General features: G+C 45.9%; 1 protein-coding gene across 1 annotated transcript in view; it reads left to right on the top strand.

The window, feature by feature from the left end:
- The window catches only part of LOC147751715 (cathepsin E-like), a 257,202-nt gene extending 243,145 nt beyond the window's left edge, over positions 1 to 14,057 (top strand). Inside the window, exons 8-9 of the mRNA XM_086922026.1 lie at positions 10,044 to 10,142; positions 10,233 to 14,057. Of these exons, the coding sequence (XP_086778152.1) occupies positions 10,044 to 10,142; positions 10,233 to 10,412 (279 nt within the window). The 3' untranslated portion in view covers positions 10,413 to 14,057. The remainder of the gene's footprint in view (positions 1 to 10,043; positions 10,143 to 10,232) is intronic.
- The last annotated feature ends 1,067 nt before the right edge of the window (positions 14,058 to 15,124 follow it).

The following is a 15,124-nucleotide window of genomic DNA, read 5'->3' as shown; positions in this document are numbered from 1 at the left end:
TATAACGTTGCATACAATCTCTTCAACAAGTCCAATCCCAACAAGTTCTCACCACAACCGGTCGTCAAAATGAGGGGTGCTTCGAATCTACGAGGTCCAACAGAAAGAGGCAATGGAGTAGAACTTGGATTCGTAACCGGGGCGCCAGAAAAACTTACTGAAACATTCTTTAAGCCAGACAAAGGTGCGCCAGGGAGTTTAGAGTGCATGATAGAACTCTTCGCAGCACCAGTATCGAACAGAAAAGGCTCTGACACACCTGATGCAATCACTTCAACATAAGGTCCACTCTGATCTACTGGAACTGAAACAACTCCCTCTCTTTGTCTATGGCTGTCCTAGCAATCATTACCATCCATGTGCTCACCTTCGACATAATAGTCATCCGTATAGTACTGAGCCGTCCTACCAGACGCACCATTCTGCTGATCAAAGCTATTCATTGAATTCTGTGGAGGCAAGGGACGCGCATTCTGAGGAAACACACCATGTCCTCTACTTCTAGAAGCTTGCTGAACACCTCGACCTCTCACACCAGAAGCACCATTCATGCGCTGCAACAGAACCGGACAACTATTCTTGAAATGACCCTCTTCTTTACAATACGCACACTGATTAGGGCCTACAAGAAAACGCTGTTGAGAAGACTCGAACCTTTGCGAGTTTCTCTGATACTGCTGAGGTTGCTGATAATCACGCTGATTATTAGGAGGCGGATACGCTTGCTGCAAAAGAACCTTCGTCTTTAACTCTTTAGTCTTCTTGTCGGCTCTATCTTTCTCATCCTTATCCCTATTCTCGTAGTACTGTGCAGTAGCCAATATCTGTGCTGACGAAGAAACAGCCCAAGAACTCTCAGAATCCTTCAACTTAGTGCACAAATCGGGAAGCAAATTATGTACAAACTTATCAACAAACAACCGTTGACCACCTTCCGTACTCATATCCTGACCACTATGGTTGATAAACGTCTCTTCAAACCTAGTGAAGAAGTCAGACACACTTTCGTCTTTCTTCTGCTTACATGCAGACAATTTGTCCCAATTGACACGCATAGCAGGCATCAAAGTCTTCATGTAATTAATAATCCTACCAGGGAGTTCTGCAACTAAAGGCTCAGGTTTAGCACCACCAACTTGTCTGCCATCTGAGGCACCAATACTAGCCCATGTAACACCTAACTCTTGCGCATGATCCGTATGAGGAATCAATCCCCATAAAGGCTGTGGAACTACATTTCCAAACAACATGTCTATGTCGGCTAGATTCATAACACATGAATCTGCAGTCTGTGATAATTCCTTATAGTACCCTGCAGGATTTTTACGAGGATCAGGCAAAGTCTGCTTAAGGGCCAAAACTTCAGCTTGCTTCCATGGAACATGTACCCAAACACGCTGGAAATGAGCCGGTACAGCTGCAATACCCGCTTGAGCATTGGCCACAACTGCGTCTTTCCACACCGGAGGAACCTCTCTCATTGGATATTGTCGCGCTTTTCTCCTAACTGAAGGATCAGGCTCAAACAACGGCTGAGAAGGAGACTCACTCCTAAACGACAACAATGTCGCAACTGCTCTCTCAACGTCGATACCTACGATAGTACCCTTCGCAAACTCGGACTGTACACGGAACAACTCAGACGGAGTCTGTCCCAAATCACCATCTTCCCATTGTTCATGAAGGAAAGTACACATCTTCTCAAAAACATATCTCTGCTTCGGTGCTTCCCATTGACGGAAGACATCCATAACAGACTCTAAATCATATCTCAAAGGAATAGTAACCCATTTACGCGCTAACTGATCTAATACTTCCCGCTAATCGGGACCAGGCAGTTGGCTATGCAACTGTGTACGCGCTGAAACAGGGGTCATACCCAATGACCCAAAGAGAGGAGAAAAGAGACCAATAACAGTATCAGTCATTCTCTGTCGAACAGAAGGAGAAGTTGACAAAAGAACAGGAGGAAAAACAGGATGAGACAAAGTATGCATAGGAGCAGTATCAAAAGGAGTATCAGAAGACGTAGACAATACAGGAGACAGTCATAGGTATTGGAGACGGAGCAGGTAGCAAAGTCGGCGGCCCTTGAGAAGGCTGCACCAGAGGAGTAGGAGCCAACTGAAGAGGAGCTGGCGGTTGTGGAACAACAGGAGGCTCCGGTTGCGCAACTAAAGGTTGCGAAGGTGCTGTAGCACTCTGCACATAAGGGGGTGGTGAACTCAACAAATGTGACATCATAGGATCTTTCTTAAGGTCCTTCGTTGCACCTTGCTGCTGAGGTAGCAAAGCTGGATAACACTTATCAATCTCCATTTTACGTTGCCTGTGCAACTGCTCACTCGCTTGTTCTTCTTCGTTATCTTTAAACTGTATAGCAGCTTGCATTATCGAAATACCTCTCTCTCTTTTATTTCTCTTCGCTAACTTAATTTCTTTCTGTTTGGCTTCCTTTCGCCAAAGGCGGAAAGAGTCAAACATCGCCAGCCGGGCTTTCTTCTTGAAAAGTTTAACTTCCAGATTATCTAAAATCTCCGTGTCATAACTACCATATTGGGGCCACTTTAGGACACCGTCCTTCCTAGTGTAGCGAACCCACACTTCATTATACGTGATGGGGCCCACGCCATGTTTCAAATAGAGCTCATAGGTCGGAGTTCCAATCGGAGGCACCAGACACGAGTCCTCCAATCGGGAATCCCTATTACAACCACAACAAAATATCTTTCCAAGTCTGCTAAGACCAGGCACCTTCGCAAACTAGTCTAGCTTCAAACTTCAAGGGAATATCGAATACGATAGCCTCGCGAATACACGAGTCCCTCGGCTTTGGAGCTTGCAAGTCCCAAATCAAAGATCCCAAGGGGATACCCAAAACAAAACTAAGGACTGGGAGACGCTCCACTCATACTTAACTGAAATATCGCTGACGTCGCCAGAAGAACCGTCTATCGTCTCGCTCTATAAATCGTCTAAAGGCTCCAAGACAGGGCTACAGTCAGGGCAGCAGTCCTTCTTAGCCGTTGGAAAGCAGGGAACCTCGCAGCAAAGACTATCGGACCACGACGACATACAGGGGTCGATGAAGTGGCAGGCCTTCCTCCGGAATTTTCACACAAAGCTCCTCACGATCTTCAGGCTTGGACCGGTACCCCTGAAGTCGCCCTACGTTGGGCGCCAACTGCAGAACCGGGTTTTAGAACCCAGCGGCGCCAGGGGAAACGCCAGAAGTCTTCGAGTTCTCCTGTCTTGGCAAACAGAGACACGGGATACTTCTCGGTGACGTCAAAGACCAAATTTATTGGCTGCAACCAGGAGCAGAGGTCTACGAAGCACAACGCGGGTGGTTCGTCAGAGACTGTACAATTTTAGTATTGCGAGACATCGTCTTTTATGCAAAAAATTACATTCCTGACTAGCATCAATTATTTACGAACTGCCCAATCACGTAGTGACTTTTCAAAAGTATCACATAACGACAAGCCCACTTTCAGTTGTCCAGCCCACCAGAAATGACAAGGCAAAATCCAACATTCCTGGTCGGACAGGCCGGACAAACCCATAATAAAAGGGCCTCAACCAAAACCATAAATAGGCCATAAAAGAAAGAACAGAAACAGATGAGAAGCAAGATAGAAGGGTGTGTGTATGTACCATAAACTCAGCAATGTCCTGCTCTTTGATCTCTATCTGACCAGCTGGCTAGCAAGGAACTGGCTCAACGAGGTCAGCCTCGGGCAAGGGAGTCAGTTCGCTCAGGTCACACAGAAGTCAGCTATAGGTGTGCGTGTCCCAAAGACTCGCTCGGCCGTAGTCATCGGCCTATGTGAGGGCAAACACAAAATGGCTGCCATACACAAAATGGAACCAGAAGGTTCAAACGAAATCCCTGAATACGTAGTGTATCCATCAATCGATTATGACGAAAACACTCGTACATAAAGCACTCGTCATTTGCGGTCCGCTGATACCAAAATCGTCACGATACGACGACCTTTATTGAACGGGTTCAGAATCACGGAACCTCGGTTCAGAGTGTAGAAGGTGAGTCGTTTGTTGAGATATGTTGGTGCTGTGTTGTGGAGTGCTTTATGAGCGTGGGTAAGGAGCCTGAAGGTGATCCTCTTGTTGATGGGGAGCCAGTGCAGGTCTCTCAGGTGGGCAGTGATGTGGCTGTGGCGGGGGATGTTGAGGATGAGGCGTGCGGAGGTGTTCTGTATGCGTTGAAGTCTTCTCTGGAGTTTGGCTGTGGTTCCAGCATAGAGGGTGTTGCCGTAGTCCAGCCTGCTGCTGACAAGGGCTTGGGTGACCGTCCTTCTGGTTCCGGTGGGGATCCCTTTGTAGATCTTGCGAAGCATGCAGAGGGTGTTGAAGCAGGAGGAGGAGATGGCGTTGACTTGCTGAGTCATTGATAGTGTTGAGTCCAGGATGAACCCCAGAATGTGTGCGTGGTTGGTTGGTGTCTTGCATCTCCCGGCGTGGCCGGCCACCAGGAGTCATCCCAGGCGGATGGGGTGGAGCCGAGGAAGAGGACCTCCGTCTTGTCGGAGTTCAGTTTCAGGTGACTGTTCTTCATCCATTCTGCGACCGCCTTCATTCCTTTGTGGAGGTTGGCTTTGGCGGTGGCGGGGTCCTTGGTGAGGGAAAGGATCAGATGGGTGACATCTGCGTATGAGATGATGTTGTGCGATCGGACGATGTTGACGATCAGTGCCATGTAGACGTTAAAAAGAATTGGGCTGAGGGATGATCCTTGGGGTACGCCGCAGGTGATCTTGGTGGCTTTGGATCGGAATGGGGGGAGGCGCACTCTCTGGGTTCTGCCGGTGAGGAAGGAGGTGATCCAGTCCAGGGCTATCTCGTTGATCCCTGCGTCGTGGAGGCGTGTGCGTAGGGTGTGGTAGCAGACGTGTCAAAGGTGGCCGAGAGGTCCAGGAGGATGAGGGGCGCGGTTTCGCCATTGTCCAGCAGGGTCCGGATGTCGTCGGTGGCGGCAATGAGGGTGGTTTTGGTGCTGTGGTTGCTGCAGAATCTGGATTGGGACAAGTTCAGGATGTTGTTCTCCTTGAGGAAGCGGGTTAGTTGCATGTTGACAGTCTTCTCGATGACTTTCGCTGGGAGATGAGCCGGAAGTTCTTGAGGTCCTTTGGGTCCGCCATGGGTTTCTTGAGTTGGGCGTTGATCTCGGCATGTTTCCAGCTCTCCGGGAAGGTGATGGTCTTGAAGGAGCTGTTAATGATCATCCGGAGTTGGGGTGCGATGATGGAGCTCGTTTTGTTGAAGATGTGGTGAGAGCAGAGGTCAGATGGTGAGCCGGAGTTGATGGTGTTCATGATTTTGATGGTGTATTCGTCGTTGACATAGTTCCAGGAGAGCAGGATGCCAGTGTGGTTGGGGGGGCGGTGAGTCTGAAGTGCCGGCGGCTGACGGGGGGGGGGGGAAGGTCTGGTTGTTGAAGCTGTCGTGGATGTCCGCGCTCTTGCTGTGGAAGAGGGTGACTAGGGAGTCCCAGAGGTCTTGCGATGGTGGGATGCCGTTGGAGCTGGAGATGGGGTTGGCGAGTTCTTTCACGATGTAGAAGAGCTCAATCAAGCACAACCAATCAGTGCCTGCAATGATTCAGCAACCAACATATTATCAATCAGGTAACTGGGGTGTTCCAGATGGTCTAACATTTCACTGTGCAGTCTGTGACCACATCACCATGGCTTTTAAGAAGAAGGGGGGTTTGGCCCTATGGGAAAGAGAGTAGGTTGGGCCTTTAAGTAATGCAAAAGGGGAATTTTACCTATGCCTCTGATACTAATTGAAAACCAATTAATGCATAAAGAGGGATAAACCAAAATTTATTAGTTTACCCTGACACTTGATTTATGTAATTTACTTTTTGTTGAATTATAAAACGTGTAACATTTCGAGCCAGAGAAAGAACATCATCAACTTCACATTATACCATACACCAATGTTGAAACAAGAAAAAAGCAATATATACAATTGAAGTGTGAAAAATAAACATACAATACAAATGTGCTCTCAAATTACAAAACAAATCAATATAAACAAATCATTAAACAGTTGCCAAGGGACAGTACAAAAAACTGCGGTTGACAAATTAATTAAATTCCCAGGGGGTAAGCCGGCGGCTTGGGGCAAACAGCGATAGAAATTGACATCGCGTCAAGCTGCATAACTAACGGCCACAGACTCTGGTCAATCATCTGATAGCGGTAACCATCTCCCGCCCCTTTGACGTCTTTTCACAAATACATAAACAATATTCGACATTGGGAGTAAAATCAACTCGTTTATCGAGGTTATTTGGATGTATTGCCAGACCTAAAGAATAAAGGTTGATACCTACGGTAATTGATGACATTCTTAAAAGACCAGCAAACTCCTGGTCTCTTAAGTTCCTATGGATATGACTCATCCTGCCCTGATGAGAGTCCTGTGACTAATACAGTGAGACTCGAAACGCGTCGGCATCCATTTATTCATTAAATGAATCGTGCCATCGGCATTTGTTACATTCTCTGTGTTAAACAATATCCAAATATAGTAACATTGGAACAGGAATGTGGGTGGTATCAAATAACGCTTACCCCCTGGGAATTTAATTCATTTGTCAACCGCAGTTTTTTGTACTGTCCCTTGGCAACTGTTTAATGATTTGTTTATATTGATTTGTTTTGTAATTTGAGAGCACATTTGTATTGTATGTTTATTTTTCACACATCAATTGCATATATTCCTTTTTTTTTGTTTCAACATTGGTGTATGGTATAATGTGAAGTTGAAGATGTTCTTTCTCTGGCTCGAAATGTTACAAGTTTTATAATTCAACAAAAAGTAAATGACATAAATCAAGTGTCAGGGTAAACTAATACATTTTTGGTTTATCCCTCTTTATGCATTAATTGGTTTTCAATTAGTATCAGAGGCATAGGTAAAATTCCCCTTTTGCATCACATCACCATGGCAGCATGAACATTCCCTGCATACAATGCTGCAGACGTCCCCCACGCCCTCCGCTCCCCTCTGCTACAACACCCCGCAATCAACAAATGCAACAACAAAGGATATCTCGTTGCTCAGGTGCCCTTCTATAGGTCTGCTGTCATTGGTGTGACCAGCGGGCCACCACGGAGTTTCTCTGGCAATTCGAGCACCGGGGATGTAACCACTGACTGCCCCGTGTCTCTGTACAGCACACAGTACCGAAAACAGTAGCTGCAGAGTAACGCAATGTCGTGAATGACCTCTCCGTGTACTAGCCTGATGGAGTGTTGCAGTTTGTCAGTGATGAGCTGTCAGAGAATGGGGTGTTCTTGACCCCATGTTTGTTACTGACTCCCACAGACCAACCGGCCCTTCATATACACTCATCTGTCTGGATCCCGAAGAACCCCCCGTCCCTTTAACCCCCACTCCCTGCCCTTTCCCCACGGGGCAACAGTCTGCTGGGGAACAATTATCATTTGGCCATGCAATTCTATAACACCTTGACATTCCTGCCAATTTGAACAAAAATCTCACTGCGTGAAGTGGGGTGTGGGTCTTGGAAGAGGCGGGGTCTGGTGCCAAGAAGTACCTAAGATGCCCTTTTGCCCCCACCCTGCCCCCAAGCTCCCTCCTTCAAAAACATAAAAGCTTGCTGAGGCTGGTGCTGATGCCCTGTGGTGTTTTCACGCCCCTTAATGGACGTTACCAGTTCAAAGCCTTGAAAAATTAGCTGGAAATCCCCGATTTGCAGTGGTTTTCAGCTTGTTTTGCCTGCCACTGTGTGATATCGGCTCCTTACTGGGTGACTGTGTCACGGGATCCTATATTGTCTGTCACACGGTGGCACCGTGTGAGTTGGCAGGTCTGCATTGACATTGACAAAGCCAATAGCTCTGGCATTGCAGCGACTGATTGGCTTTGCCAATGCTTGTTGGGTTTGCACCTGCGAGAGCATAAGCTAGCGTATTTGCCTCTTGCTTACAAGACATTATTATTTACAAAAAGGGCTTGGAGCCCACCCATTGCTTACCATTTGTTGGTTTCTGCGATGTTTATAAGATTGTCCGCTTTCAACGCTTTTGGAAGCCAGGCATAAGTAGCACCCCGGGACCCCTTCAGTACGCTAGTGATTTGCTTCATAGGGGCCTGCGGGAGAAGAACGTGGGGATATTTTTGTTGAGTAGGGACCCACATTTCGATGCCCCAATTTTCAAATAGACTGGCTTCCCTGAAAATTGCATTTCTGATGGATTCCTGGCACCTTGTTGTAATGGTGGCCTCTGAGCCCCCTTTCCCTGGTATTGAAGAGAACTTGACCGATATAAGGTCTGAGGAAGTGACCCCAGACAGTGCTGGAACCCAGTTGAATAAACGGATAAGGTTATTTCTGTTAAGAATGTCATATGGACCCTTATGGTCGTAGTGAGGAAAAAAGATGAGTTCTGCTCCATTTTCCGGGTGTTGATGATTCTGACTCCTAGCTATTTCAGTTAGAAGTGCTAGCGCCTTCAGATGTTGGGAAGGAGCTTCAAGTGGATAATTGTTCCCCCGGTTAGGTTGTCTTGTATCATTTTGGGCAAAAAATGCCTCTGCATGTGCATGGAGGAATCCCAACCGACTTTAGTTGGATCCTCTAATGGATGACACGCACAGCGGCCTATCGCTTTACCCTCTGTCGCACTTTGAAGGTCCGTGTTCAACATTTTTGTCATTCCCTGGCATTTGATTGGACTATTCCGTGCTTCTGGCGTTGCTGCTGCGGACTGTACAGTGTTGTTCTGACTGCCAAGGCTTTGGTCATGGATAATTGTTCCTATGGTTTTGTTTTGCAGTGATTTTGGTTGGTCCTGTATCTATAAGAGTGACAATGTGGAATCCAAGGATGGTGATGTTACACTTGAGCAAGGGTCTCCTCCCTTTTAATTGTTATACTAGACCCGATATCAGGAAGATGTTCTCATGGTGCTCCTCACCGAGGCTGGGTCCGTAAGGGATCATATTGACTTCCATGGATTAAGTTGGCCTTGGGAAGGGGTCACAGCTCAAGTGTGTAGCGCTTGCAACTGTAGGAACAGCACCTCTTTTTCCAAATCAACTTCAATGGCATCCTCTGCATTCTTTTGCAAAGTGCTTCTGGCTGTCGCACGTAAACATATTCTGTCTTGAGCTGGGTATTAAATAATTGGGTGATAATGGTCCTCCTCTGTAATATCTGAATGCATGTGGGCTGCTCTTTGTGCTCCTGGTTCCCTTTCCTTGCTGATGCAGGGGCACCTGGACGACTTCATCGCCATTTTGTAATCCAAGACAATCGGGAACAAGCATTGGCATAGCCAATTGGACTCGCCTTTGGGACCTTATGTGTTTAGCCATGCAACTGTTGATGTTGCACCAAGGATATTGTGCTGCATAATAAATACTTATAAGGTCCCAAAGGCAGACCTATTGGCTATGCCAATGCTTCTTCCCGTTCTGCCAAAATATCAAGTTTTTTGTATTGACCTGCACAGTATCGACTACCAACACATCATCATGGTAAGTAGTCATAGACTTAAGAACAGTGGTGGCTGGCATGTCCAGAGGGTGGCCGCCATGCAACTAGTTACATTATATTTTCTGAACATATGCTGGGCTTGACATTATATTGGTAGCTGATATGTGTAAATCAATATTATTGACCTCTATACTTTGACATACAGGAGTATAGATGCCCACATCCTATGTGACTTCTTCAGAACTCTTTAGGGAGAGATGGGTTAGCGAGGACAAGTGAGGAAGATGACAAGGTGCTTGAATTATAACCGGGAAAAGTAACTCCGGGGCACATTTTCAAACCCCTTGCGCCACTTTTGCGTCACTTTTCCCATATTAAAAGTGGCAAAAAAGTGGCGCAAGGGGCTTGTAAATATGGCTATCCATTTGGAAAATATGCGAATTTCAGAGATTTCCTCATGCTTTGCAGCTCCAAAGTTTTGAATCTGGGTACAAATGACAGACGGTGAAGACACCAATCAGTAACTCGTACTCTTGTGTTTCAGTACTTTCTCGACTGCAGAAGACTGTCCAGCATGCCAAGCGTCACCTTCACCATCGCCCGCAAGGAGTATACCTTAACGCCAGAGCAGTACGCCATGAAGGTATGTGCAGGATTTCAAAGGTTGCTGCGGTGTGTGCGAATAAAAAAATACAATTAAATGTAAAATCATACTGGTTTTTTTTCTTGCCAGGAAACCGTAAGACAGACAACGAAGTGTTTCAGCGGTTTTCAAGCTATGGACATCACTTCCAGTTCTGAGCAGCTGTGGATTTTGGGGGATGTTTTTATGTCGAAGTTCTACAGCATCTTTGACCGTGGGAACGACAGAGTGGGATTGGCAAGATCTGTTCACATCAAAGAACACCTGTGATGTGCCAGTGCGTGAGACCACACTTCCACGCGTGTTCTTCTTGTGGCGACATACTGTAAAAATGGACAAGACGAGGGGTGGCAAACATTGGTGTATCCGACAATACGAATGTGTGCGGCCTAAAAAGAGAGGGTCATATTTATCAAGTAGTTGCGCCGATTTCGCGCCGTGCAGTGGGGTACATGCACGATGCAACTACTGAATGTGATTTATTAAGCCACATAAGGCCACCTTGCGTGGCCCTGAGCTGGGTTATAAATCTGGAGTAACACAGCACAGCGCAAATCACTGCACTGCATTAATTTACCCCAGGGAGGTGTTCCGTGGGTGATGTGTGGGTATTCCTATGCAACACCCATGGATTTTGGCGCATTACCAGATTTACCATTACTGGGAGACCTGAGAATGCGTGAAAACTGCTGCACATCCCCAGGAGAGGTGCAAGGAGGAGGAATATCTTTATTTCATCTTTATTTCTCCTCGGTTTTTGTTCCTCTTTCTATTTGTGCTGCGGTCTGCAGCACACATAAAATAGGTAAATATCTCAGGGGATTGTTTTTGTGCAGGAAGGAGTCCCTTCCTGCACAAAAACAAATCTGTTTACAAAGCAGGTACCCTTGCACCATGGTTCAAGGGCGCCTACGTTGGCTCTAGCCGGCACATTGTGCACCAGCGCTGGGAAAAGGCAGAAATGCGCCGTATTATGTTAAATATGGCGCATTCCTGCCCTTTCTGTGTGATGCAGCACAGCGCGGCAAGGTGGCTTGCTACGCTGCTCTGCATCACATATTGATAAATATGCCCCAGCATCAGTATCAGCATTAATTCAATGTAGGGCCTGAGTTTCCAGGTGCACTGTTCAGTAATTACAGTGCATCTATGAGAGTAGAAGCCCCAAAATGAGACATTAAGAGGCGTTTAACCTCATTGCGGTCTGGTATTATGATACCTTTCACTTTTCTGTCTCGGCGTTTGCACTGTATCCAGTCAAAATAATGTCCAGAAATTTCTCATTCTTCCCTTTCCATTTGCCTCTCGAAGGCCCTACCTGTCCGTGAAGCTGACAGGCCCTTCGACTCTCTGACCGGCTCAACTGCACAGGAGTCATGTTGTGCATAGCCCGAGTCAACCAGTGTGGTCCAGTAATGTGTGCCCAACAAATTCATTCAATTTGCTCTTAAGGCTTCGTCCAATCTTTTTAATGGGAAAGTCGACATACTAGACAAAGGCTAGATTATAATCTTATTCCCAAGGGTCACTTCTTTGACTCACCAAATAAATTGGGGGAGTGGTGTGGCTCACTGGTTAGAGGTGGCAGACCCGTAAGCAGAGATCGGCCCGGGACCAGGGTTCAATTCCCGACGCAGCAGGGTTGTGGACCAGGGTCAAAAAACGGACTCGATAATTCTCGCCTCGGTACCTACTCTAACCAGGGAACACACTCTGCAACTCTGGACATTAGCTTGCCTCATCTCTACAACGCCCCCCCACAGACGCCAGGGATGCCTGGTTTCACCTTGGAGATACCCAGAAAGGGACCATCTCACAGGGAAAACCAGGACGGGTTCCCCAGCGGTCTTCAGCGCCAGGATACTCCATGGAGTCGCAGTGCGCTTTACAAGTACACCCACATTTACATTTACATTCAAGATTAGAATTAACACAATTACTTCCTCCTTCCTCAAAATATGCTAGAAGTCTTGAACACTAGAACCCTTGTTACGATTGGTCACTTATTTCTGATTGGGCTGGTAACAGGATTCATCTGTTCCACCAGCAGTACAAGGCCCAAGGGTCCAGTGTTCTTCCGGTGGTAACTCCAGCTGTTTCACTAGACTTTTTTCCCTAATATATTTGCATCATTTTGCTGATGCTTACCTGCTGAATGTAGAAAGCGCCTCCGTCTTGCGAAATACCAGTAGGGTGGAATAAGGACTAACCATGGGAACTGGGTCGAGAATGACTGTTTCCTTTGGTAAGGCTGAATTTCTAAGGGACACGTACTACTCTGTAGCACCTTCATCCCCCCATAGTTGCTTTTGCCTCCAGTTTCTTTAACTACAAGGGGTGAAACTATCTGGAATAATTCGGGGCACTGGTAATAAAGACCCTGGCGTTTACTTGCAGGCTATGTAAAATCATATCCATCCTCCCCAAAAACTGCAATAGTGAAGCACAGAACTGCACTCTAATGATCCAAAGTGAAGCTTCACCAAAAGCAAACAAAGCTAAAAGAAAGACTCCTCTAGGTTGAACTGCTATTCCATCAGGTCATTTTCATCTGTGCATAATGAAAGAGCCGAGGGGCTGGTGTTGAAACCTTCATTGTAGAACTCATTCTGCTATGTGACTCGTAACCAAATGAAAAAATATGGATTGTGCAACTCTTCCAGAGAAAAAGCAATGGCCAACCCCTAGCTATCTGTGAGTGCGAATGTCACAAACTAAGAATGCAAGGAGACAGGTTTTATAAAAAATCTTCTCCATTTAAAATGTGCTGAGATCTAAATAACTTCCTACGTTTCGTTCATTCTTCCACTCTCAATTTACCTTGAAAAGGTAAGCTCGAGTGATAACATAGAAATTAACGCTGCAGTCTCAAACATGCTAAACGTGGGATTTGGGGTAATTTGTTTGGGAGCAGGCAACATTTATGTTTTTTCTTCTTTGGCACATTCCTGTATAAAACAATTGCAGAAAAACTGGCATTGTGGATGCCACAGTAGGAGATACCACACCCTATGAAACAAGACTAATCACATGGACAAAAAATGCATTCCTGAGATAACTAACACACTGGTAGAAAGGCAAAATCCATAGGAAGGTAGGAACAAATTAGGAGCAGAAATCCTACGCATCCTTGCTTCCAAGTGAGGACGTCTTTTGGGATTTCCTAATGGTTGTTACCTTATAATGTACATTTCATCTCATTGGAGCGTCTTTCAAGGATCTGTCCCTGCTATAAAGAAAGATACCTAAATTGCCAACAGGGAATCCAAAATAGAGTTTAATCGTCTTATATATTCAAATGATACAGAAGCATGCAGGTGTTTTTATCCGCAAACATGTGGCAAAAACAGCCACCAGGAAGAACATTTTTGAGGATAAAGTTAAGAATACATTTATATTTCTATGGTCAACCCCTTATATTTTTGGGGACACCCCCTTGAAGAGCAGCAGTATGTGTTATGCAAAACAGAGAGGACACAAAAAATCATTGACATCCTCAAAAAGAAGACATTTTTGGAAGAACAGTTTGGCGACAACATAGATAAATGAAAGAAGATCCATCAAAGGCTATAAAATCAGCATAACCTACACTGACTTATCATGGATGTCGAGCCCGTCCTGTACGGAAAGAAAAAGACGGCATTCAACTGTCATGCCAATGGCAAACAGGAATATACACAGGACAGGCTTCCCAAACACCATACTGCAGTTCCACAAGACTTGTACCTATATCTATCAAGAAGTCAACCTCAACATATTCCTCTACAACAACTACATGACCCACATTAGTAATAACCACTAGCACATGTGTAAAATGCAGCTACCAAAATGGGGCTTTGACATAAGATCAAAGCCATGGCTATCACTCAAAATGTGTTATGGTAAATATTGTTAATAAATAAGTACCTTACTATATATATAGATGTATACACATTAATTCCTGGTCAAAATGTACAGAAACTAAACACAGTGGTACTCCAGGCATTGTGAGCTCACAACTCTGGGTCTTATTATGCCGGACCCCTGGCCCCACCAAGGGTCTGTCCTCAGTATGCACAGTGTGGCGGATGGACCACCAAAGGACCGCCACGTCAGCTGGGGATCCAGGATCCCATGTCGGTTGTGCAGTGAAAGGGGCTGCAATATGCTGGCGGTGTCGCTGCAGCACCGCCATGCATATTACAAGTTGCCTGTCCACTGCCACTTTCATGGTGGTGAGCCCTTCATGAAAAGGGTGGTGAAGAGGCAATTAAAGGAATTCTAACAGGGTCTCCTGACGCTCATTTGCCTGGGGTTGCTTCCCGGGGGGGAAACATTTTCTGCTCCCCCCCCACCAGAATTGTACCCCAGAAACTACATGAATGTGTTGCAGGCACTGTCACTGCTGCATCTGCAGTTAAGGCTCACCTATTCTCAACTGGCTTAGCGGTCCCCCTGTCGGTGAAGCAGGTCGACAGAAGAATCGGAAAACTAATAATATGGCCCTTAACATTGATCACATCAGGGTACATAAATGAATGCCACGACATCGCCAACACGTTTCATCTATCAGCTTCTACTGGTCCATACATATAAATATATATATAAAAACAAAACCCTTTCAAGCATAGAGTGACACATAAATACTACCAAAAAAGAAGCAGAGAACTCTGGGGAGTTCTCAGGTTTAGGTGGAAAGCAGCTCCAGTACAGAGCACTCTCAACACCAGCGACACTCTAAATTTGCTCACCTCAAATGTCTGCCTTTCTATCAAAGTCTTTAAGCATAGGATTAGCACAGTGCCATCCACACCGAGATAGAAAGGGACAAAGTATTTTGCTATTTCTACAGCAAATTCTTTAAGCATAGGATTAGAACAGTGCTATCCATGCGGAGCTGTAAAATCACCAAAGCCTTTTACCACTCAAGGCACAGTATTACAGCTTTGGATTGGTAAAATACCATCCATCAGAACCAAAAGACTCTCAGACTTCCGTGCCGC

Source organism: Lissotriton vulgaris, chromosome 1_1 (genome assembly GCF_964263255.1).
Source record: "Lissotriton vulgaris chromosome 1_1, aLisVul1.2, whole genome shotgun sequence".
NCBI lineage: Eukaryota > Metazoa > Chordata > Amphibia > Caudata > Salamandridae > Lissotriton > Lissotriton vulgaris.
The sequence above is the reverse complement of the archived record's forward strand: the minus strand, read 5'-3'. Positions and strand labels throughout refer to the sequence as shown.